The 27,793-nt window shown below is 38.6% G+C and overlaps 1 protein-coding gene across 1 annotated transcript in view; it reads right to left on the minus strand.

Moving 5' to 3' along the window:
* Window positions 1-27,558, minus strand: part of LOC142151179 (complement C3-like) — a 141,174-nt gene extending 113,616 nt beyond the window's left edge. Inside the window, exons 1-8 of the mRNA XM_075206545.1 lie at window positions 27,459-27,558; window positions 20,933-21,119; window positions 17,851-18,013; window positions 17,334-17,404; window positions 11,868-11,959; window positions 5,275-5,354; window positions 4,916-5,003; window positions 1,234-1,336 (exon numbers count right to left, since the gene is read on the minus strand). Coding sequence (XP_075062646.1) covers window positions 1,234-1,336; window positions 4,916-5,003; window positions 5,275-5,354; window positions 11,868-11,959; window positions 17,334-17,404; window positions 17,851-18,013; window positions 20,933-21,119; window positions 27,459-27,523 — 849 coding nt within the window. The 5' untranslated portion in view covers window positions 27,524-27,558. The remainder of the gene's footprint in view (window positions 1-1,233; window positions 1,337-4,915; window positions 5,004-5,274; window positions 5,355-11,867; window positions 11,960-17,333; window positions 17,405-17,850; window positions 18,014-20,932; window positions 21,120-27,458) is intronic.
* Window positions 27,559-27,793: the final 235 nt, after the last annotated feature.

Below are 27,793 nucleotides of genomic sequence, written 5' to 3' on the forward strand. Positions count from 1 at the left end.
TGAAATTTGGTATACTGACATTATTTGACAAAAAAATTAGAATAGTCAAGTCAGTTAACTTCCATCATCCCCCCTTCCCCCCGTGGGAGGGGTAGTAAAGGCTAAATTTACGAGTTGAGGGGTCAAACTCATTTTCGTGAGGTAATTTTACCTCATGAACACACATTAAAAGGGCCGCTTGCATCGGGAAGTAACGCTCTTCCCCTGAGGAGGCCTGGGCTAGGCCCAAATGCATGACAAGAACCTTTTTAAGACCTTAAGTAGCTTGATTTGACTAGAATGCATGAGTATCATGCACGGGCTAACTTGTGTATCTATATATATATATATATATATATATATATATATATATATAAATATATCTATATATATATATATTTATATATTTAATATAAATATTATATTTTGTTGAACAAAGTATATGTGATGTTATGAAGACTACTCTTGATAACCAAGGACAATTCACATGAAATGTATTATTACAATTTCCTCATTCTTATAATACATACAGTGTTTGACTCCTATTGCTTTCTAATTTACATGGTGCTTAAATATTGTGTGTTTGATTTTATGACACTGTTTTTTGTTTTTTTTTGCAAGGTCAGATAACAGTATAACCAGCACGCAAAGAAGACGAGCATATACATAAGAAGAGAGCATGAAATGGGACCAGCGTATTGTCATAGGTAATCAATGCCTAGGGATCAAGTTACATATATTGAGATTGACCAAGAATTTTTTTAAGACGTGAGAGAGAGAGAGGAATGCCACGAAAGAGAGAGAAGTGAAGCAGGGAGTAAAGAAGAAAAATGATTTTATGACACTGCTATTATCTCTGCATAGGTATAGTTTTAGTATATTATTGTTAAGTTTAAATAAGATGTATAGTATCACACAATTTAATAAAAGAAAAGTAAAAAAATAAATAAAAAATGAATTTTTAAAGCAACACAAAACATTCAACACACTTCTATAAATACAAACAAAACTGAAATCTACAAGAAACACAAAAAAACAGAGAACATCTATCCCACTTTTACATAAATGACTGTTATTACTGAGCTGCCAGTGAATCCGTCCAAGATTGTACCTGGCTGATAAGAAATGGACAGAGTGGATCTAGGATTCACAAGCAATTTTGTTTTAAAAGACAGTGATCTCTTGGGTTTGATATAACTCTACGACCAATCTATAGATTGCTTAAGAACAGCTGATATACACCAACTATATTACCTCAATCCTCCTGAGAGAGTCTGGGATACCTGTCTTTACACCGTCTTTTTTAAGCCCAAAGAGCACAAAGGCTTTGCCAGATACTGGTTTCCCATAAGTGTACCTAAAAATAAGAAAATCACTGTGTCACTGATCACCAAAACACACACAAACATCTACATTACAGAACTGGTATCACAAGGACCTGTATATGTGCTTCTTACATTGTATAGAGCCTGTTACTAGTGCTTGAACCGGCCACCCTACCCTCCCCCTTTACCCCGCTTTTGTAGAGTGGGGACAGGGCAGCATCATATGTTCTTGTGGTGGTAGGTTTGACAGTAGATTTTCTGCCCATTACCAACATGGAGAAACAGCAGCCAGCAGCTTCATAGGTGGAAAGCTGCCCCTTCAGCAGCTAGCACTCAGTGTGGAGGTATCATAGGTTAAATGAGATTACTGAATGCCCTTATGTCACTTATTAGGTGACCCCTAACCCTATTGTCCTAAATGAATGCATAGGTAAGGCTAACTTAGGCTCAGAAGATCACTGATCACAGCACACAGACAACGGGTGTGGTATTAAATTTCGGCAATGACAATGCCGACTGAAATGACAGGGACAAAACAATAACGATTATTGGAAAAACGACAATATAAAAAAAAGCGACTAATTATTTAACAGATAGGCAGGATTTCCGTCTGGTTTCATTAACTACACATTGAAAGCTCAGCTCCTCCAAATGTGTACACTCAGAAATGACATCATTGGTCATAGACCCAGTGAAAACGGCGCTTTTAAAAAAGCAGCAGTGTTGGGACCCACCTCCTGTATAATATAATGCAGGCAGTGGATCCTAACATTGCTGCTTTTTTTATATTGTCGTTTTTCCAATAATCGTTATTGTTTTGTCCCTGTCATTTCTGATGGAATTATCAGTGCCACAGAAATGACTACCACCGCAGACAACATATGTGCATTTAAAAGTGATCACTAGAACACACAGACACCTACTGTACAGATATCACTGATCACTAGAACACACAGACACCTCCTGTACAGATATCACTGATCACTAGAACACACATAAACCTCCTGCACATATATCACTGATCACTAGAACACACATACACCTCCTGTACAGATATCACTGATCACTAGATCACACAGAAACCTCCTGCACATATATCACTGATCACTATCACTTATCACAACCAGAGAATTATAGACCTGTAAGCCTGACATCAATAGTGGGGAAACTACTTGAAGGTATTTTAAGGGACAGTATTCAGGATTACTTGGTACGCAATAAAATTATTAGTGGGAATCAACATGGATTTGTGAGGGATAGGTCATGTCAAACTAATCTAATTAGTTTCTACGAGGAAGTTAGTGGGAACTTAGACCAGGGCAGGACAGTAGATGTGGTCTACTTAGATTTTGCAAAGGCCTTTGATACAGTGCCACACAAGAGGTTGGTTTACAAAATAAGGGAACTGGGTCTAGAAATCAAAATTTGTACTTGGATCGAAAACTGGTTAGAGAATAGGGAACAGAGAGTTGTGATAAATGGAACATTTTCTAATTGGTCAAAGGTCTTAAGTGGAGTACCTCAAGGTTCCGTGCTGGGACCACTCCTTTTTAATATATTTATTAATGACCTTGGTGATGGTTTAGAGAGTAAAGTTTCTATTTTTGCAGATGACACTAAACTCTGTAAGGTAATAAAATCAGAGCAAGATGTAGCTTCTCTACAGAGAGACTTAAATAAACTGGAGGATTGGGTGGCTAAATGGAATATGAGGTTTAACACAGATAAATGTAAGGTTATGCATGCAGGGATCAAAAACAAGAACGCAATCTATAAATTAAATGGAATTAATTTGGGAGAATCTATAATGGAAAAGGATTTGGGAGTGCTCGTAGACAGTAGACTTAGCAATAGTGCTCAATGTCAAGCAGCAGCTGCAAGGGCAAACAAAGTATTGGCATGCATAAAAAGGGGCATAGATGCAAGGGAAGACAGTTTAATTTTGCCACTGTATAAATCGTTGGTAAGACCTCATCTTGAATATGCAGTACAGTTCTGGGCACCACTCTATAAAAAAGATAATTTGGAACTAGAAAGGGTTCAGAGAAGGGCGACAAAATTGATAAAGGGTATGGAGTCATTAAGTTATGAGGAAAGGTTAGCCAGTTTAGGCATGTTTACTTTAGAAAAGAGGCGTCTAAGGGGAGATATGATTACTATGTACAAATACATTAGGGGTCAATAACAGAGAGCTTTCATGGGAACTTTTTACCCCAAGGACCGTACACAGGACACGTGGTCATCCCCTAAGGTTAGAGGAGAGGAAATTTCACAACCAGCAAAGGAAGGGGTTCTTTACAGTAAGGGCAGTCAAGATATGGAATTCATTGCCAGGGAAGGTTGTGATGGCAGATTCAATAGATATGTTTAAGAAAGGGTTAGACAATTTTTTAGCGGAAAGGTGTATCCAGGGATACGACCGTTAATTTAAAATAAAGGATAGTAGTGGATATAGGGTAAAAATTGGATTGCAATATTGAGTCTGGGGGGATTTTCAAAATTGAAACAGATGGGCGGTTGCCTACTCTGGATTAATTTCAAATATAAGTGCAGGATCGCAGGAGATCCAATATAGGTTGAACTTGATGGACTGGTGTCTTTTTTCAACCTCATCAACTATGTAACTATGTAACTATGTAACTAGAACACACAGACACCTCCTGTACAGATATCACTGATCACTAGAACACACAGACATCTCCTGTACAGATATCACTGATCACTAGAACACACAGACACCTCCTGTACATATATCACTGATCACTAGAACACACAGACACCTCCTGTACATATATCACTGATCACTAGAACACACAGACACCTCCTGCACATATATCACTGATCACTAGAACACACAGACACCTCCTGTACAGATATCACTGATCACTAGAACACACAGACACCTCCTGTACAGATATCACTGATCACTAGAACACACAGACACCTCCTGTACATATATCACTGATCACTAGAACACACAGACACCTCCTGTACATATATCACTGATCACTAGAACACACATACACCTCATGTACAGATATCACTAAATCACACAGAAACCTCCTGTACATATATCACTGGTCACTAGAACACACTGACACCTCCTGTACATATATCACTGATCACTAGAACACACAGACACCTCCTGTACATACAGGGCCGGATTAAGGGAATGGAGGCCCCTGGGCTAAGGGTGCCTCCATTCCCCCGTGAGGGACCCCCCCCCCCGTAATCCGAGCCACCCCCCCTCCCCCCGATGATCCGAGCCGCCCCCCTTCTCCCCCGGCACTTACCTCCTTCTCCTTCTAACCCGGTGTGCTGTACACTCTTTACTGAGGAGATCTCGTGAGAGTGAGACTCACGAGATCTCCTCAGTAAGGAGAATACAGCGCGCTGGGGAAGTACTGCAGGGAAAGTGCTCAGCAGCACTGATCGGGCTGGGGGCGCCCCCGCCCCCGACCGATCAATACTGCTGCTGAGCACTTTCAAGGGCCCCCTGGATGCCATAGGTACCTGGGCTGTAGCCCAGTTAGCCCTATGGTTAATCCGGCCCTGTGTACATATAGCACTGATCACTAGAACACACAGACACCTTCTATACAAATACTCACTGAGCTTCAACTGTCACAGAAAATTCTTCATCATCAAAGTACATGAAATTCGTATCTGCGTTTATTGTAACTTCAATGTTTGGTAAAACTGAGTGTAAAAAAATCAAAGAAATACAAAGTTAATAGAGAGACCATTCAAAATATAAAAACAAACAAATATTAAAGTATTTTAATTCAAACATGTATGAGTCGGAGCAGAGAAAAAAGAGAAATCATTGAATAAAAACATACTTTCAGATTCACTCAAGAATTTCCTTTAGGTTTTATCCTAACCCATCAGTAAAAATTATATTACATTTCATAGGATTTACACCATAACTAGTTTGTTTGCTCACTGTTGGCTTATTATATTTTCTTACCATATTCTTTCACCTCGAAGTTAGTGGTGAATTCCTGAAGCGTGTTGTCATATTGTGCCGAGATTGTCCAGATGCCAAGACTGCATATAGAGATCAAGTGTTAGTAAGAATAGATCTTGTCCAGCTCAGCTTCTCTCTCTGTTGCATTGACTAAGAATTGAGGCTTTTGTGAGTTGAGACCAATCACTTCTAAACTAATACATTTTTCATTATCTTGTGTAGACCATAGGACAAAATTTATTAAAATAGTGACCATATCAATTTAAACTCAATGGTACCGGGATTATCTTTTACTGATAACCAAATGGAAACTGATATTACTTATCCTTATTGCCTATTTTTTGTTGCAATTTACTCTCAGAGATTCTTAGAGCCTGGTTCATGTTCGGATGGAAATTGCACACAACTTGGGCCTGATTCATTAAGGATCTCAAATGAAGAGGATACTCATTTCAGTCTCCTGGACAAAACCATGTTACAATGGAAGGGGTGCAAATAAGTGTTCTGTTTTACACATAAGTTAAATACTGACTGTTTTTTCATGTAACACAGAAATACTTGATAGCTTATTTGTACACTGAAATTTAAAGTTGATATTTGTGTGTTACATGAAAAAAAAAACAGTATTTAACTTATGTGTAAAACAGAACACTTATTTGCACCCCTTCCATTGTAACATGGTTTTGTCCAGGAGACTGAAATGAGTATCCTCTTCATTTGAGATCCTTAATGAATCAGGCCCCTTGTCTTTAAAAAATGAGTACAGAAATTGAGCGTAGTTCCGACCATATTCAAATCCAAGCGGATCTCAATATACGTTTCTATTTGAATCTGGGTGTAACTATGCTCTGCCTAAATGTCACTTTCTGTATGTTATTATTGTTATTATCTTTAATTTATAAGGCGCCACAAATGGTCCGCAGCGCCATACATGACATGCAGAAAACAGTGACCCATGACACAACGGATAACAGAAAGAACAAAAAAATTAACAAAAATATATACACAGACACAGGTAACATGGTAATTCAAGTCAAATTATTACTGGGACAATGAGTGAAAGTGATGGTAGAAATCAGCGATATGTAGGCCAAAGCTTAAAGGAACAGGGCTAGGGAAGCAGGCCAAGAGGTACAGAGGGTGATGGAATAGTAGAAGGAGGACACAAGGAAAGAGGGCCCTGAAGGATAAATTGTCTGTTAACAGAAAGAGCACAGTGCAGGAAACCCACATGTATATGTGCAATATACAGTCCCATCAGAATGCATGCAAGAAAAAAATATTTTACAAAATAAATTAACAACTCATATTAGTATAATCGCTACTAAAAATATGTGTTTTTAAAACGTTTTTTTTTTTTTACATGATATACATAAATCAGGATGTTCTTAATGCGTTTTCATATTCTCTCTTATTTGTATACAAATGTTCTTTGCTATCTAGTGGCACTCATACAAGGACTATGCTATGACAGTCACTATCAGTCAGCACTTGCACCTGTCCAGTACCTGGCGCAAATGATACATCTAAAAACAAAAATGTGCTTTAGAGAAAGCCAGGATTTGAGGTGGCTGCATCTGCAGTAGAGCGCCCCTTTCCATCCGTGGAGCCGTGTGCTGTCATGGGTATCGTTGTACAAAACAGAAAATGGAATCTTCGCTCTTCCTCAGTAAGGGTATATAATGCAGCCACAAAGGGAACACTGTTATGGAGGTGGGTCCTCTTCTCCAAATATACAACAACAACAAACATACAATCCCAGACGCAAAGATAAATTAATACAATATATTAGATAATCAAAGTATAAAAATTGAATAAAACTTGCCCACAAAAGGCTATAATATCCAGTTCCGGACCTATAAATATACAATATATAGTAGAGATGCTCACTGACCCACGTGTTTTGGTTTTGGATTTGGATCTGGATTACCTTCGTGTTTTGGTTTTGGTAAAACCGCCCTTTGCTGTTTTGATTTTTATTTTGGTTTTGTTTGGGTTTGTTTTGCAATTTGTTAAAAAAAATAACATAATTTAGGTATTATTTTGTACCTACATTATTATTAACCTCACTAACACTAATTTCCAGTCATTTCCATTCAATATTAACCCTCTCACAGGTCACCATGCAGCGATCTGGCTGGATGGTAAGCGACTGAGCATTGACTCAAACACACGACAGTTCCTACCACATCTCGGAAACATTTTTTACGGCCGCTCCAGATGTTTCTTGGATAAGTGAGGTAATTCTACAGCTAATAAATGCCAACGAGCGCTGACTCCCCCCCCCCCCCCCCGGGATGTGTGCTTTTATCAGACACACACCAATCCATGGTGCCAGACAACGCACTAAAAAGAGCGATTGAAATTCATAGCAAAAAAAAGCAGTTTGGTGTCTATCTGTATATTACACCCTACACTTATGGTTAAATATAAAAAAAACAGCCTGCAAAGACTGTACGAGCAATAGAAATGCCCAAAGCAGATTTTCTGTTTGGGTGTATATTTTTGGCAAACCTTATTAGTGTAAATTATGAAAAATACAGCTTATTCCCTGGTAGACCCTCCTTAATTCTACAGCTACACAAACCAAACCAGGGTGGCAGGCAACTGTCTAAAAAGAGCTTTTGACATTCATATAAAAAAAGGCAGTTGGTGTACACCCTACATTTATAGTTAAATAGAGAAAGAAGCAGCCTACAAAGACTGTAACATAAATAGAAAGGCCCAAAACAGCTTTTCTGTTTGGGTCTAGATTACACCCTAGACTTATAGTGAAATCTACAAAACAGCAGCCTGCAAAGACTGTACGTAAATTAGAAATGCCCCAAGTCGCTTTTCTCTTTGGGGGTAGATTACACCCTACACTTATAGTGAACGTTTTAAAAAGATGTTGTTGTCATCATCTTCAGCATCATTCTCACCCTCATCGGTGTGTATATCTTCATCACAGACTATTAATTCATCTCCGCTGGAATCCGCCATTAGAAAACTGTCAGTACTTGGATGTATTTGACGGTAAAGGCCTTCCTCGTGGAAGATGTAGTTCATTTTGATGAACATCATCTTTTCCACATTTTTCGGAAGTAACCTCCTATGTCGATCACTGACAAGGTTACCTGCTGTGCTGAATACTCTTTCTGAATACACACTGGATGGTGAGCAGCTTAGCTATTGCAAAGCAAGTTTGTACATGGGTTACCAAATGGCTTGTTTTTCTTCCCAGTATGGAAAGGGACTGTCTGACATTTCCATATGAATTAACTCTTGAAAATAATCCTCCGCCATCCTTTGCATGTTAATAGTAGGATTGGATGGAGTTATGGGCAAGGTCACACATTTTTTGGTAAAATCTTTCAAACCAGCCCAGATGTCAAACTGTTGTGGTCTGGCCCCTGTGTCATTCCTTGTTCTCTTTGGAAAGTGCAATTTTTTCCTAGCAACAACTGCCTGAGAAACTGAAGGAGGAGATGTCGTCAAGCCAAGGCCCAGTTCAGCGAAAAACTTGCTGACCAATAGCTCCTTGCAAATGTTCACATATCGGTCATTTTGAAGCAAAGAATCAATGTAGGTCTTAAACTTAGGATCAAGCACAGTCGCCAAAACGAAGTAATCCGCGTTCAAGATTTTAATAACTCTTGGGTCATTGCGATGCGAATTAAGTACTTGATCTACAAGGCCATCATACTTTGCAGAATTACTTTCTTTCATCTACTCCTTCAGTTTGTCAAACTGCTTTTCCAATAGTCTAATTAAAGGAATGACTTGGCTCAAGCTAGCAGAGTCTGAACTCACTTCACACGTCACAACTTCAAATGGTTTCAGCACCTTGCACAGCACAGAAAGGATTCCCCACTGTGCAAGAGTGAAATACATTCCCCCTCCTTTCCCAATGTCATGGCTTGTGCAATACACTTGGATGGCTTTGCGCTGTTCCTCCATCCTCTGAAGCATGTACAGGGTGGAATTCCACCTTGTTAGCACCTCTTGCTTAAGTTGGTGGCTTGCTTAAGAATGGTCACGATTACAGATACCACTCGTGGATGGACTCTCCTCAGGGATTGGTGTCATTTCTGATTCTGAGCATACATTTTCCTCTAATGCCTGTTTTCTTGCAGCTTGGCTTTCACACGTAACAGTAGTTGAGCACCACTTCTTGACTCCAAATTACTTGGTCTTGCCTGGTCACGAGTGACCTTACAAGAAGAAGGCTCAGTAACATTTTTAGATCTCGCACTAATAGAGAAAGGCGAAGGCCTCATTATTTCTTTGCCGCTGTGTGTGTAGAATGGCATCTTGGCAATTTTTCTTTTTCTCGGCAGTTAACTTTTACTCAACTACACCTCTTTTTCTCTTCAAAACGGTAAAATGCTTTTTTTGGTGTGTTTTTTTCCCTGACTTAAAAAAGACTATGTACTTTTATATAGGCTTTACCAGATGACGTACAGGGAAGACTACCATCAGGACTGGTGCCAGCAGCTGCTTGCTGATCCTACTCATATATGGACAGCTGTGAATCCATTTTAATGAGACCCAAAACACTTGTCGTGCAAATTCAGAAATATATAGTGCTGATATATAATAATTTCAGCACCAGAATATAGATTTTTTGGAACAGGGGAATATGTCACACCCCAAGCACTTGTAATGCAAATTCAGAAATATATAGTGCTAGTATATAATAATTTCAGCACCAGAAAAAAGCTTTTTACTACAGGGAAATATGTGACACCCAACATTTGTAGTGCAAATTCTGAAAGAAATGGTGCTGGTATATTACAATTTCTGCAGGCATAATATAGATTCTTTAGGAGGGAATATGATACTCCAAACAGTTTGTAATGTTTGGAAAAATGCCTCCTCTGTACTCTTCTCTTCCTGCTCTAATAACTGCTCTAATAACTGCTCTAATAACTGTTCTCTCCTTGCTCTAATCCAGCGACCTAACCCTTCTCTCTCCATCTGTGAAATGGCGCTGGATCGCTGTGGAGGCGGATATTTATGCATTTGAAACATCGTGAGAACCGAGCTCCGAGATCCGACAACGTCACAATGATGTTTCGCCTCGTTTTGAACTCCGAATGGATGGGAGAGTACCGAGCAGATTTGGCTCGGGACTCGGATACCTGAAGTTCGGGTGGGTTCGGTTCTCGGGGGAACCGAGCCCGCCCATCTCTAATATATAGTAGATGGAAAATATATAGAACAAAACAATGACCATCGGTCTATTGTAAAGCAAATAAATTGAAACAACCTGCAAAGTAAAAAATGTGCAAAAAATACATAGCTGTGCTTAAAAAGTCCAAAGATATCTTCAAAGCTGAAAAACAAAAAATCTAAAGTGATGTAAAACTGTGTCCAGAAAGTACTTACTGAACACAGTTTTACATCACTCACGATCCTTGTAGTGAGCGTGTGGACTTTTGGACCCCTTCTTACTGTGAGTTGAAGCCATTTTAGGTTTGTACATATTTTTTTGGACACTGTTCTATGAGATAGCGGTGTTCACTTTCACTTCAGATTTGTTTGTTTTTCATCTTTGAAGATGTCTTTATATGGCAGTGATAGGTGTTTTAAAATCGACACAAATCACCAGAGATTGGATTCTGGAAACTTAAAATCGCTGGTTAACACATATGGCGATTTTGCATTTCAAATGGCCGGCTATCTCTCGCGATTTGCGGTGATTTTAAACAAAGAGAGGTTTATGCTGCCAAATATTGTATGTCTACAGGTTCTAGCAAGGCCAATCTGGCCCTGTTTGGACCACAGGTATTCTAATTATGATGTTATGCAAACTTCATCTGATTGTTGCTGCAGAATCAAACAGCTATAAAGTGCCCATGTGATTTTCCAGAACGGTATCTTTCTATTCCATCCAACACCTTTAACTCATAGTTCTTATTTTCCCACAAGTGGAACCTCTGTTGAACCCAAATTTAGAGGATATGAACAGGGGTGTATATTACGTATCAACCACAGTTTTGTCTCCTTTTGTTATTTGTCTCTCCCTGAGATTAAACCATTGTGCCCTGGCCGTTAAGCAACGATCTTATAGATCAGCCACTATTTCTCCAGACTTCTGCTGTGTTATTGCTCTAAGACCATTGTGAAATCAATGTTTGCATCTGTGCTCCCTCTGTGAACAATGTAAGCAGTTCTCTGCCTATTTATAGACATTAGTCTCACATGCTTATTGCCTTTGCAACTGATCACCATACTGAGCCAAAGAGCGTAAACATCACCTTGTTTGAATTTGGATTTTGACCTCAGTTTATTTTTATGGGTTTACTTGTCTTATGCTCTTCTTGACTTTGTTCTCTATTTTGACTCTCTATTATTACTGCCTGCCCTCACTCTTTAACTTGTTGTGTAGTCCAATTCCCATTGGGGGGTCCTCTTATGAAAACCAAAAGTTTCTATGCTAATCGATACATACTATGTCTGTTTTACCATGTTTGGGACATAAATGGTAATTCTTGAAGGCAGTATGGGGTGAATTTTATGGGATGAGTAACCGTCAACACATGTATGTCCTGGTATTTTGCTTTAAAATTATGGAGAGGTGCTGTGGCCATGTCTAGGTGTCCTTTTACCTTGCCAAGTCTGACAGATCGTAAGTCTTTGAAATAATTCCAGATGCATCGGGGACGAATGGATCTTTTTTCACAACAATCCCTTCCGTATTCTGAGGAGAGAAAAAAAATTGACACTCACAAGAAAACACTGAACAAATTTATTATTAAAATATATGCTCAAAATTTGTGCCCACTTGTGGCTACGAGCATTTGATACTGGAGCTTTCACAAAGCCATTTTTGCATTGCATTACAAATTATGGAATTGGAAAAAAAATATTAACAGTAACTGCAATTTGCATACTGCCATTCACATTATTATTATTAATATTATTTTATATAGTGCCACCATATTGTGCAATGCTGTGCAGATCAACATGCACGGGGGGTGGAATTTTGTAGGCTGAACCATTATTTATCTGTAGTGCTAGTGAACAGGATGGCCGGCACATGTGCACTAATGTCAGGCATAGATAAAGCTCTGCTCAGAGTTACATCAGAGACCAAGGGAGTGAGGGAAAAGTGACAGGTGTGAGAGGAATGACTTTAAACTGGCAGCTGAAGTGTGGCAGTTGGTCCCTGTCAGCAGAGAAACCTGTGAGTCTGTCAGGGAAGAACCCTGTCATGTTGTCAGCAGAAAAGACACTGTGAGTCTCTGAAGAAAATCAGCTCAGGAGGAAACAGCCGGGAGGGACAGAAGAGTATCAGCTCTGACATAAGGGAGAGCCCTGTCAGACTTGTCAACCCTGTGAGAGAATCAGCTGAAATTTCCTGTGAGAGGTCTGTGGAGAAAACCAAATCTAAATGGATGAGTAACCCTTGTTTATTATTTGATGGGACTGAGTATTGTGAATCTTGATATTAGGCATATAAGGACTTGATGGGAAGTCCCGAAGATAATTTGTACACCCCTTTGCAGGATTGTGATAAACTATTAGCGTTAGAGATACGGAAAGACAGTTAGTGATCAGAGACTGAGATAGAAAGTGAAAATTGCACTAAACAACAAAATGTACTTCAGACAAGTGACATTTATTGCAGTGAAGTACAGGGGAGAGATAGCTCACTGCAGGACTGGGCCTGTGTAATAGGACGAGACAAGGAGGAAGGTAAGTACACGTCTAACTTCTTCAAGTCATATTCCGCCAGAATAAGGACAGACTAGATATTGTGCTTATTAGAAAAGTGAGGGACACAACAGAGTGTCACAAAAGATTTATGTTTGACAAAGCTAAGGAAAACTGGCACCAGCAACTTTATTTTGAAGCCTTTTCTACCATAGTCTACTGTTTCTCAGATAGAGAAGTGGAGAGACATTTGCTTGTCATTAATTTCCTCATAAGACTACTTAACTGCATTTTATTGCTAAATATGCATATACTGATGTATAACATTTAGTTAGTTAGTTAGTTAGTGGATATGTGTTGAGTTTAGAATGTACTATTGCTAGACATTATTACAGTTGGAGAATAATTGCAAGTTAGCATTTAAGGTAGAGATCCCTCCTGGCTAGGGTAAGAAAGGTTAAGGTATTGCATTGTATTCTTATACATTCACTATATTTCATCTGTTTTAAAGGGATACTTTTAAAATACACTTATATAAGAGATATTCTATTTTGGTATATATAAATTCTAATCAGACATGAAAATACTTTGAGAGCAAACGCCCAATCAATAAAAGTGCCGGCGTCGCTTTTAAAGACCAATTTGCCTATTGCTGTCTCTGTCTGTGTGTGCCTGTGGTTTTGTTAGTAGGGGGCGGAAGGATCCTCGGTCTCCCTCTGGTGTTGCTTGTGAAGAACACTACTCAACGAAGAGCCTACTGCACTCAGACCTAGTTGCTACATATGAAAATGGAGTCTATTATGAATCTTAGTGAAAAGCTGCTTAATGCTTCAGTGAAGTTTATTGGTTAAATTCCAATATGGCTGCCTTCACTCTTTGCAGGCAAAACAAGCTCTTTGTCAAGAGTGATGAGTGCACTCCAATGCAATGACTCTCATCTTGTGCCGGCTTTTCACTTTCTTCGCATGCCTCTGAGCGTCTGGGTGGGTAATAATAGTGTGATCACATGATTGCACTACAGCAAATTTGGCTGCATTGGCTTGGCTCGTAAGGGGCATTTTCATTGCCTGCCTGCACCTTTTAAGCGCAGGCAGCTCCATTTTTCACTGTCTGCTATTGGTGTTTTTTACTTAGTACTGTAGTCTGTTTTGCTGTCTTCTGATCCCAGCTTGGTACTGACCTTTTGACTGCACACTGACCTTTCTCTGCATTGCTGTCTGCCCTGACCTTTCGTTTTGACACGCACCATTCTCTTAATTGCTGCCTGTTCTTATTCTTGCCTAATTTCTGACTATTCCCTGGATTGTTATCTGCCCTGACCGCTCCTTGGACACTTAACCTTGTCCCAAATTTTTCTGACCTGCGTGAGTAACTGTGTGTCTGTTGTTGCACAGGTCCCTGCACATGTTTGGAAATGATTGACTTGCAATATATCTGGTGCTGTCGACCATCTAAAAATAAGCTGCTACTGCCACACGCACAAGCCCTGGGATCAGCTGAGTACACATGATCATGTTCAGCTCTAAAAGAAAGGGGACTACTAAAGGCAAAAACCACAACTAATCGGGGTCTAGATTTTTCTCTGGGAATGTGGCATCTCATGTCCCACTATTAAAGATGCTTAAACTCCAGTTACAAATTTGCATGAACTAACCCGGTTCAAGGACTTTGGTTCAACCAATCTTGACAATATCTAAAGGTATTTCTGGTTTGAGCTCAAGGGTACTTATGTGTTTTGAATGTCAAACATGCTTGGAAAAGCTTACTCGTGTTCAAATTGATAAAAGGTTGCCATTTCATTTAGTATAGCTAGAGTTATAGAATTTATTTATAATTTCTGAACTATAGAATGGGATCAAGAACATTTTTGTAACAATTATTAACATCTGTTCACATTAGAAATGTGAAGAATGTGTCAAATTTTGTAAATCATTGCTGGCTTTTAGGTCGGAATTCTTTTGCATAGCAAAACATAGTTTAATGCAAGTGAAAAGTAGATGATAATGTGGAATAAAAAATAATGGTTAGAAAATGAAAATCCTCAGACATTAATATTATATGCAAAATGCTGCAGTTCTACTGGATTGGTTGATTTATGCTAATTAAAAATGTCAGCAATGGTAGAAATAACAAATTGAATTGTGTTGGGTGATTGTATTTTATTTATTCATACATATATTCATATAGGGTTCATTATTATTATTATTATTATTATTATTATTATTATTATTGTACATGAAGCCCATTTTAGAAAGGGTTCAATAGGAGTTATTCTAATAAACCTTTTCCATAATCCAGGAGTATGATAAGAAGAGTACACCTTATTCTTGAAGAAGACAGTGGTACATGACATAGTGGTCTTCAAATTACCAGAGTTGTGTAGATTGTTCAAACTGGTTGGAAATTGACTCGAAATTTGCCACGTTGAGAGCCTTTTTAATATTTTTTTAGCATATTTTAAGTGATCGTTTGAAGACCAAATTAGACATTTAAGTTTGCATTCAAGCACTATGGGCCTGATTCATTAAGGAAAGTAAAAGAGCAACTTTTCACCTGGACAAAACCATGTTGCATTGGAGGGGGAGATAAATTTAAAATGTGGGGATAGATTTATTATTGGGGTAGGGCATGTTCTAGATATACTTCAAATGTCAGTGTAAAAAATAAAGCTATTAAGTATTTGTGTTCTAGATGAAATAACAACCATTATTTTCCTTATGTGCAAAATAATAAACTAATTTGCACCCCTTGCATTGTAACATGGTATGTCCCGGAGAAAACATACTCATTTTGTTGCCTTACTTTCCTTAATGAATCAGGTCCTATATATTTAACACTATACAATGTAGCCAATTAACAAACAACTCAAACATGTTCAAAACAGCTGGGACATAATTGAGTTTATTTTCTTTGCTCCAAATTAGCAAATTCTTAGTTTAATTTCAAGTTTTTATAATGAATTTTAGAGTATTAGAGCCAATGAACCGGTCCAAGAACCACTTTGAACACATTGCTATTCACCACCAAAGGAAATGGTTCTGATAGGCCTCTAATGTACTTAAGCAATGGTATATAAAACTGGTTTCTATAAGGATAGCCATCTGAGCATAAGCTATCAGTCATGGCACCAGAAGTGGACATGCAAGTGGAGATATTACTGATGTGGTGCCTCACACTGGTGACTACAGTAATCTTATTTTTGGCAATCCAAGGAATGTATTCCACTACAGATAAAAAAAACAGAATTATCTTACTCCCTCTAGGAACCTCCAGGTTTCAAACTATTGACAACTATGTTAAAACAAGTGTGTAACATAAGTCATTCACTTGCTGCAACCATTCCTGTCAATACTTTTATTTATCTCTCTTTCAGTTGTGACTATATGGACTTCGAGTCAACCTAGAAGTTGAATCAATGGCCTAAAGGCCTCTTTTTGCTAGTATTAGATCTAATTGCCAAAACAGAACAGTTACTTGTGTAAAATGTATCACACTGCACATGCACACAACTTACCCCCAATTTTGAGTTGATCACATGATATTTGTGCAGCAATGGTTTACTTGTTCCCTTGTTTGCGAGTGTTTACTCCGGGTGCTCCAGTTTCCTCCCACACTCCAAAAAGATACTAGTAGGTAAATTGGCTGCTATTAAATTGACCTTAGTCTCTCTCAGTATGTGTCTGTGTGTGTATGTTAGGGAATTTAGACTGTAAGCTCCAATTGGGCAGGGTCTGATGTGAGTGAGTTCACTGTACAGCGCTGCGGAATTAGTGGCGCTATATAAATAGCTGCTGCTGCTGATGGTTCTATTTTATTAAATTCTAATAAAAGAAAAAGTCAAAGGTGCACTATTCGTTTATCATAAAACCATTTCTGTAATTCACCTGCATTTGCCCCGTGTTCTGACCCAGTCATTTGCCCCATTACGGCCACGCATAGCACGTAAGGGCACAGTATTAGATCTAGAAACTAAAATGATGGAATTTATAATTTGGACTTCATTTTCTGCTGAATTTAAATATGGAACCTCCGATATTGCAGGGAGTGATATGAGAAGAAATGCAGATTAGGTCATCTTCTGAGAATGTGCACGACCAGAAAATTAGAGCAGGGGCCTCGAGAGGGTGGACCAGTATCGATGTTTCCCCCCCAAAAAGTTTTGCTGTCGTCCCTGCGATGCCTTATGTGTACATGTAATTTTGGTTTCTGTTTTGCATTCAACAAAATCTTAAATATAAAGGTTCAATACTTTGCTGAATAATGTATACTTTAAAACTATCAGTAACCCCAGAAAAGGGTATGTAGACCACTGACTTGAATAATTGCACCTACATATAGCAATTCCTATGACATTAATTGCAATATCAATAAATTATTGACACAATCTAAGAAATGAGAGGTCTCCAGATCAATCTTACCTTGATTTGTATCGTCACTGTCTGTTTTGCTGGTTGCATCTTGTAGTTCAGAGGAAAAATCCGATAGAGAACTGGTGGGGTACAAAATACAGATGTGATGAAATCAATATAGCTTGTGATACATCACAGCAATTCATGTATTTGCTAATTAGGCTATTTTTGTGACGAGACACAACTGATAGGACTCTCTTTTCCGTCTCTGATTGTTTTAAATTGTCAAATAGATATAATATATAATATAATTTTTTGGGGGAGGATGTGATTTTAGGGGGGGTCCAGAACAGAATTGGGTAAATGGAGACTGACCACATAGTTTTCATAGCCCTATACCCAGCCCCACTCATTTAAATCATCATAACTCTCCATTGTTTCTACCACCATGCCAATAGCACCATTTATGTAACATGCATAAATATTGTTAAAAAAATCAATTTACACGTTGGTGACAATATTTAATTGGACATATCTTGCATGTGCCTATGCAGCATTTTGAAATGTATGGAGAAGTAGTGAGTACCTTTAGATTCCGGAGTGTAGATGGTTTTATCAGTCTGTATGAAGATGTATCCACTGTGATATGACAAGAGGATGGTTTTCTCCATGGTACACGATGTGGACATTATAGAGATAGTTACATATTGTTTCTTCTTTGGGTCTCTCTGTAAGTCCTGAGCTGGAATCTGAGGTCATAGCAAAACAACATTATGGCAGCACAAAATAATGTATATGGAACATCCTATATATTGGTCTTAATTTAACTCTTTTGTATTTATATCAGAAAGATCTGTGTACTTTTTGGGGTATGTGTAGTCATACATTTCCTGTAGGGTGAAAATGCCTTTAAGGTAGACATCACCCATTTTAAGATGATACTATTTAAATCCCTAAAAGATATCTGTCTTTAATTTGCTAATTTCTATGCCTGGCAGTGTTACGTGTCACTTATGTGGCCTCAACATCCATTGGCACAGCATTGTGTCTGACACCTTTAGGACCAATATTTTGATGGTGACAGATACAGGTGCATAGGCCGTGACCCATACTATCTAGCTGGCTGGATGTTTGCCCAATTAATTCAGTGAGAGCTCCTTTAGTAGTAGGAGGCTCCCATTGGCAGGGCATAGTGAAAAGATGCTAAATGAGCACTCTGTTAACTCATTTGTGGCTTATAGAGCTTCCTTACCTTCCTGCTGACCCCTTCCAAAGCAACACACTGAATACTAAGAGTCTATAACTGAAAGGACCTATATAGCTGACAACAGTGCTGCTCTGGGCTCTGCTCCCCTCTTTATTCAGAGTACTTCAGCTTCCATGGTCAACGGGAAGATAATTGAGTTCCCTGCTGTGTGATTGCTAACACCACAAGGCTTTTGAAGCTCTAGTATGCCATGCATGCAAGCCAGTAATCTAGTGTTCCAAAATTAAAATCTGTTCAGTGGGGAAGAGAGGAGCAGATTGGAAGGTGGCATTCAGTTGGCTGGCAAGGTAAGTGTAGGGAAGGTATTTCTTCCTATAAACCTTGGGCATCCTAGGTGTTCCTCCCTTGAAACCTTGGGGACCTTTGGGGTACACACATTTCTATTATCCCTTGTCCAGTGTCTAATCTGTTTTTTATAATGATTGGTTAACAGAGAACAGTCAGTGAGTATTGGAGCAGCAGGAGCTGGTGGGAGAAAGAAGAGTCTATTTGTTGGCACCAGATATGGTTCAGATTCTCCAGCTAACGCCAGATATGGCTCAGCATATTTTTGATGGCACCAGATGATATTCAGCTTATAATTGTTGGCAACAGATAAGGTTTAGTTTCTCAAGTTGGCATCGGATGCGGCTTGAAATATTACTGCTATAACTAGATATGACTCACTGTTTTTTATGTAGCAGCCAGATATTACTCAGCATATTATTGTATGAAATGTTATACAAGCTGGATGCCAATTATGATGATTCACTGTAGTTGATAAAAACCTCTTCAGAATCAACATTGTTCTGCCTAATACTGTGATCATTCACACAGGCTGCCACTAGGGATTGAGAACAGCATCCTCTGTAACCTCTTATGTCCCAAACTAGACATCAGACAAGAGAAAAATATTTGATATCTGGTAGAAAGCTTTTTATACAAGATGACACTTTGTATATATGCAGTCCAATGTGGATACAGGGAGACTGTCTCCACATTAGTGCTGTGGTCCGTGACATTAATAGTGAGAATGAGCGGACATCGCAGAGGCAGAACTAGTGAGCTGTGGGCCCCGGTGTATGTAGGCGAGGAGGAGGAAACAAGGGTCCACGACCCACTGCATCTGCCATGCAGCAGACCCCCAATATCTCCATGGGCCCCTGTGCACTGCACCTGCTGCACCAAAGGTAGTTCCTCCACTGATTGTATATGTATCACTTTTGCTTTTATTACATTAGTCGAAGTGCACTTGAAATACTCTTTCTCTTAAAAGTGCCACTGGAATATACAAAACGGCATGAGTCCTGATCTCTTCCAACTTATATGTAGTATCTACTTTGTGCATCTGGTGCCAGTAATAAGGCATATACAGTGCAAACTATAGACAACTAAGCCATAGCTGATGGCAAGAATATAACTTTGAGTCAAGTCTGGTGTTAGGTAGAGAACATTAAACCATAACTGTGTACAAGACCTAAGACTGCTGTTGGTACCACTGCTGCCTTGTTAGCTCCTGAATATCATGCAGATCTAACATGCGGTCATTCTCTGGATTACTGTGCTTCTCCAATTCAGGGCTCTGACTATACCAGGGCTTCATTATCGAGTCATATATACCTTCAACACGATATTGTCAATCTACTTCTGTAAACTAATTCCTGTACATCAATTAGCTTTTATTATTATCAAGTATCCTCAGAGACTGTCCACCAGCCGCCGGCAGTGGCGGAACTGCCATTAGTGCACCGGGGCCCATGGAGATAATGGGGCCCACTGAATGATAGATGCAGAGGATCAGGGACCCCTGTTTCCTCCTCCCTGCATCCCTTCACCGGGGCCCACACCTCGCTTGTTCCGCCTCTGGCCACTAGGGTCCATTATTCTCATTTACTGCACTATTGCTGGTGCTATACCATCACAGAGAGACATAAATAATGAAAACTGAGAAGTATTTTAGTAATAAAAAAAATAATTGGTGTATGGTATATATAAAATGGGAGTAGGCTGTCCATTGATTTTATTTTTTTTCTCTTTTATATCTTACACATTTCCTGGAATCTCTCCCAACTTGTATATTACCAAGAAAAAATATATTGACAGCACCTCTTGTTTTCAAGCATGGACTGGTTACATCACATAGAATTTTGAGCTGGTTACAGACAGGAGGGATTAAGCATCACAATCATAAACATGCTTATAGAGCTGAGTGTCAAATGTTTTGAAAGATCTTAGACAGGTGGCACCTTGAAATGCGCTAGAGAAACATGTAGCCGCACTTACGCATGTAAAGTATGCACATAAAATGGTATTGCAGGTGCAGGTTGTGCTTCTTTGATTGTAGCCCTTACTGCAGCCCTTAACTTGCTAACAATGGCACAGGATTTGGACACAGCTGTGGCTTATCACATTGATACCTCACCTTTATTTTAGTGGTTCCCAGGAATTGATTACCACTATTCACAGAGATCTTGCCCTGAACAAGAGAGAGTTTTTTCAGGGGAAAATCCATGACTGTAAAGTCAGCATTAATCTGATTGCCGTGTCCATCTAATACGATGGTTTCTTCTGTATCTGCATGTAGCACGCTGGGCGCAATCAAGGTGCATCTGTTAGGAAGAGACACAGTTGTTGAAGCACAGTTGTATTCACACACTAAAGGGGAACACTACCTTCAGTGAATTGTCCAGGTATCAAATGTACAGACCACAGCAATAAATAGAAAAAAACCTGCTTGGGAAATAGTCATTTTTGAAGTCTAAAATGTTAATTTTAATATTTTTTAAAAATAATTCTTTATCTATTAAAAGGATGAAAGGATTTCTTGAGACATCAAATCATCAAAAATATCCTTTATTTATAAAGCACCAACATTTTATATAGCACTGTAAGTGGATCATGATACAAATAAATAATATACAATAAGATTTCACAACAAATGGTCAATCAAATAATACAATGGCTGCCAATTCCAACATAAACACCAGCAACACAATATTGTGCTTGCAATTTTAGCGCAAATAGAGAACGGATGCAGAATGTTGTAACAAAACAATGTACATTTAATAATAATAATAATAATAATAATAATAATAATAATACCACTACTACTACTACTACTACTACTACTACTAATAATAATAATAATAATAATAATAATAATAATAATAATAATAATACCACTACTACTACTAATAATAATAATTATTATCCTTCTTGATTATGTTTCTCCAATACAGGGCAGCAACATCAATGTAGGAGTGAGGGAGTATGACGGAGGGGATCACTGAGGATAAAATTGTCTTCAATTTCACAGGACATTATGCATCAGGACTAAGAAATAACCTTCTAAAATTATGGACATATGTCATTATTATTGTAGCTATTGATAAATAGCTGATTCACACCTATCTATGTTTATGTCTGTTTCAGAGTGTTTGTTTGGAGCATGTCATCATGTGGAGCAACGTGTGTTCTTAAAGCTTGTGAAATGCCGAGAGCTGAGAAAATAATGTAAGCAAAGAGCTGTATAGACAAACATTGGTTTCTGCAGTGTCCACAAGATAACCCTCTGTAAAATATCATGGAGTTCTAGGTAATGAGCACTTTGGGTGATGTATTCAGAAGGACAGTTTCCCCTCTAAGCCGTATCTCACCATAATTACCGGCAAGATTCTCTATACTAATATATGAGTTAGGAGTTAGGTGAAATCTGGACTTATGTGGAAATATTATGATTATCAACTAATTTTTAATTTATGTGAAAGTAACCCAGCATTTACACTGTTTTGATATAATAATAATGACAAGTGAGGCTGCATAGGACGAATGCACTTAAAGGGCGACAGGGTTTCTAGTAAGCTGACCTCTCACCTGAAGGGGTTAACATAGGTTTGTGGCCCGACCAATGTGTGCTCCAGTGGGAGGGACCTTGATTGGTGAAGAGGGCTGTACTTCCTGTTCTGCCTCATTCCACAGCACGAGATCCCACCCACCCACTCCTAGTTGAGAGTATTTTTGGGTTAATGTTGCGGTAGGAAGGCACTGCATTCAGTGGCTGATTTGTGGGCGCGCAGGTAGTTGTCGTAGGTCACTGCCCCCCTTTGAGGCACCAGTAACTCCCTTTTTGGCCCTTCGGTGAGGAGGGTCCCTGTCCGGCTCGGTGAGGGAGGGCAGTGTGAGTTTTAAAGGGGCAGTCACTCTGACACCAACTCAGCGCAAGTTATGATGGGATTTGTTCCCCGTGGTTGTGGACGTACGGCGGTGTGCGTCAGTCCACTTGTGATTTAGTGTTATCAGCTTGAGAGTTGTTTCGCAGTGCCCTTTCTCCGCCACCATAGGTTTTAGTTAAAGTTAAAATTATAATAAAAGCTCAGGCAATTTTTTAATAACTTATACATGTCTCCGTGTGTTTATTTGCATGCAAATGTTTAGTATTCTAAGGTTGATGTAAGGTTATGGGAACATACACGGTGAGCCCTTTATAGAGTCTAAAAATGAATCATATTAATAAGAAATGGATGAAATTATGTGACTGCCATCATATATCTTCGAAATGAGACTGCTTATTGAGAAATCCCCTATTTTGGTATATAGGGGGAATAACAGAGTCCAGGAATAATGATTTCAATAACACATATAATAAATTATGTGATTCTTATAGAAATTTCAATAAGTAATATTACTTACTGGGATACAAGAGTTACGTACACTAAAATGTTGCCCCATGACTCATTATCTCCCTCGTGCAGGATATTATTTAATAGTTATGTGAATGTGTATAAATCAGTTATCCACACTGAGGATATATATATATATATATATATATATATATATATATATATATATATATATATATATGTGATGAACCCATATCGATCCCAGAAACAATAATAAACACTTTCACTTTGCACTTGCTTTGTTTTTAGATTTCAACACACATACAAATTAGATGAATAATTTTAATGCATACCAATGTGCAGTATATTGAGTTTATGTTCTCTAGCCCTAGAGTGCCCTGCATTGGAATACCCTTTTCTCTTTTTTGATTGATTGATTTGGAGTCTACATAAAGTTGCTACATACGATTTTTATTTCTTTTACCATAAAAGTTAGCCAATTCAGTTGCCGATAGTCCATAATGGCAATGTCATAAATCATGGCAGTAGTATTATAACCACCAGTGAGCACATTTTCCTTGATGGGACTATCAGTCCAATTTAGTTTGTGAAAGGTAATTTCACAAAGTAACAAGATTTCTTCAGAATACTGCAGTTAAAATGTAACAAGTCAGACAAAGATGAAAGTAAACAACAAGGAGATATAACTATATGGGATGGGGCAGGATTGCTTCACAGTTAAACTGTTGGGATATATTTACTAAACTGCGGGTTTAAAAAAAGTGGAGATGTTGCCTATAGCAACCAATCAGATTCTAGTTCTCATTTATTTATTACATTCTACAAAATGACAGCTAGAATCCGATTGGTTGCTATAGGCAACATCTCCACTTTTTCACACCCGCAGTTTAGTAAATCTAGCCCCTAGACTGCAGAAGTTTGAGTGAAAGAGCAGCAATCTGTTTGTTTAATGATTACTTTCCCTCTGTTAATAATTCATTCTTTATTACACAAACAAACACAAATGCATACACACTTTCATCCTGTGAATCGTGTATTCACTAATACTCTTACAACGCAAACACATATGTCTACCCCCACATACAAGGGCAAAGTGCTCTACAGGGGAAGCAGAATGCTAAATACAAGTAGGTTAGATAAATTTTAATTGACTGAAGTCCAAGAAAACATTGCATCCTAAAAATATTATTTTTTCCAGAAATAATAAATCTCAGCTTTCCTTAAATATTAAGGACTTTGCCTGCTCCATATAGATCTAGGGGATCAATTAATGAATGGGACCTGAATTAACTCCTGAACACTTTTGAGAAACTCAGACTTCTAGTCAGGGCCGGTGCTAGCCTCCATGGCGCCCTAGGCATTTTTACAAAATCGGCGCCCCAGCCCACCCCCCCCCTGCAACAATCGCCGCCCTCCGCCCTCCTCCCTCCTCACCCTGTCTTTCCTTACCTCACCACCGCCGCCTTTCTGCTCCGTCTCCTCCCCTCCACTCACTGACACTAGTGAGTGGAGGGGAGGAGACGGAGCAGAGAGGCGGCGGTGGTGAGCAATAGCCTCTTCACCCCTCCCCCGTGCATCTGAATGCTGTGCGGCGGCCGTGACAGGTATGGTCAGCGGTCCCCCGGCGCCCTAGGCAAGTGCCTAACCTTGCCTAATGGGAGCGCCGGGCCTGCTTCTAGTCTAGGAAGTGGATGAAAGATGCGCTAAATATTTTTGGAACAAAGTAAACAGAACTGTGATACATTTTATTTGTTGAGTAGTTCAAAAAAGGACTACTTTCCCCCCAACATTACGATGATTTAAAGAATATGAAACAATCAGTAGGAGACAGCTGATCATGAACAGAGATGGAACATAATCAATGGTCAGAAACAGAAATGGACAAGGACGGATAGTTTCTAGGACTTGGATAATGGCAGAAATAGAAAACAAGAGTATAGGTGAAGGCAACAGAATAGTTTTCAAACCCAGGACCAGGAGTCTGGAGTTAGTAGTAATAGAGCATAGGGTCAAAACCAAATGAGCAGTTACCCATGCAGAGGCTAATAACGGTAGCTGATGCAATTATAAACAGGACATTGATACAACACAGGATAAAGGACAAGGCTAAAGCAGGAAGACTAAAACAATAGAAAAAGAAAATATGCAGCACCCAAACCATTACTATAGAATTTGTTTCTATTTGTCTCAGCATTCTCTTTGGCTTATAGCAGCCACCCTTCCCTATGGGCACTCGGATGCCCATGGACTGAACAGAATGAAGCACTTCAGAACAACAGCAGGGCAGGCTGGGGGTGACAGTACCTGAGAGGCTATAAAGGGTAACAACAATAACTGATCAAAAAAAGCACTGGGTAAACAATAGGCCAGGGTACACATGTCATGGTAAACAGTAACAGATGTCACTTCACATTCCAAACAACCTCATTAAATAATTTAAAATTATATTTTACTCCTAAATACTGATGAGGTTAGCATTATTAATTTTATTTACATTTGAATATCTACAATTGCACTTTTCTTCAAGTAGAGTTCGGAAGCCGCTGATTGCTACCACAGAGATTATTGAAAATCCAAGACCTTTTATGGGAAATTAAAGACTATGAATTCTCCTGTAAATCATGGGACACAATCTATAATTGCTTTCTGCACCATTTGCTCTCAATTAAATAATCTTGTCTCGCAGAAAATTATAATAAGCAAATTCACACATACACCTAATTCACATCTGTGAATGGATTCACTGAACATAGATTTGTTGGCCCAGTATTGTGAAATGCGATGTGAACTGAATGAGGAGCTGCACGAGAATGTATGAGAAAGTAATCACTGTTAATCCCACTAAAAAGCTAATACCAAATGAATTAGCACATTGGTAAAAGGGGTCACCATAGCTTCTCTAAGTGACACACTATACTGTAAGTCAAGTTATAGGCATATATCAGATTAAATGATGGTTAGCTTGTAATTTTAATTAGTAAAGTAATACATTTGTAAATGAGGATGTGGATGATATTCAGAGATGAGGTTTAATGGCAGCTTGGTTGACATGGATTCAATGGGTGACACTTGATTGGATGTAAGCATCACATTATTGCATTAGATTTAATCATGTGACTGACCCTTTGCCAAATAAGCTCCTCTGCTGCTGAGCCTCCTGTCTGACCACTATTAATAAAAGAAATATGCTGGGGTATCCATTCTCTTTAATCTGGTCCTCCACCTCCAGAGAACCCATATCTAAACACATTGTTCACAGCATTTAACAAAAAGGTAGTGGTCCCTCTATTGAGACCTAGGTCATTGCCTTAAACAAAATAGGCATGATATCAAGTTGCGGCCTATTAGAACGGTTCTCCGACTGTACAATAAAAAGCAATGATAGGCATATGGAACATCTTGAAATATTTAAAGTTTACCTACAGTATGAGTTGTGTTGATCTTCTGCTGTCTTATTTAAGGTAATAGTAGGAATCTTAATTGACAGACCCAACCTGGTTGCTATATAGAGGGCGATGGATGAATATGATAAAGGCTGGATAAAGTGCAAGATAGAATTTCATCTTAGGAAGACATACGATTTTCAACAGACAGACACATTCATATACTGATCGATGTGTTATAAGGGTTTATAGTATCACATTTAGTTATATTAGGAATTCTAATATTTATAATACTGGATACCTAATACCTCTTGATCATTCTTAGTTTAATATAATTTAAGAGCTTATCCTCTTATGTTGTATAGATTATGATTTTGTATTAAATTATTATATAGTTTTATTCTTATAGAAATTTGATACATATATCTTTAATTACTTGGTATATTGTATTCAAGTTAGGAGCCTATTGTGTGTTTATTCTGCCTTACTCATTATAAGATATATTTATCTTGTTAATTGATATCTATTACCCTATTGGTGCTTTTTCCTAGTCTGATTATGTTAGAAACGTAAAGCTGCAAGTGAACCAGGTAGACTATACTTTGCTTGTTCAATATAAACTTTTTTCAATACATGATTCAAAAACTAATGCCCACAACTTATCATACTTCCCGGCTAATTAATTAACCACAGTCACACGTCTTTCACGCTGATTTTGCTGACATTATTGGTCTCACCAATCCGCTTGGGGTTAAGCTTACATTGGTAATGTAATTCCAAATTGGATACATGAATACAGCAAGTCAATTGTACAGTGTCATCTATAGTGGGCATCAGTTATTGAGACATGTATGGAAAATACATTCAGGAAGTACAGTATTCACAACCACTTGGCAAGTAAAATATATAGTGTTACAATACTTACGGTATTTGTGCAAAGGACCCAGTGAGACAGAACAGCAGTACGAGACACACAGTTCTGCACCTCATGATGCCACCAAGGTATGAGCGGCCTCTGAGAGTTTGAAGGTTTATAAAGGATAAGGTGTTGAGAGCTGAGCACTGATCAAATAACCCTTCTAATCAGTAACTGATGGCCCTATATGTCCAAGGTATGCAAACAAACTTTGGCTCTATTCCCATGAGCCATGATTACAAAATCCAGTTCCATATAATTGGCAAACAAGTTTACATATATATGAAGAGAGATTGTAGGGGACATTGTACTAAAGGTCAGTGATCAGAGATCCATATTAGGGT

This window comes from Mixophyes fleayi, chromosome 4 (genome assembly GCF_038048845.1).
Source record: "Mixophyes fleayi isolate aMixFle1 chromosome 4, aMixFle1.hap1, whole genome shotgun sequence".
Classification (NCBI taxonomy): Eukaryota; Metazoa; Chordata; class Amphibia; order Anura; family Limnodynastidae; genus Mixophyes; species Mixophyes fleayi.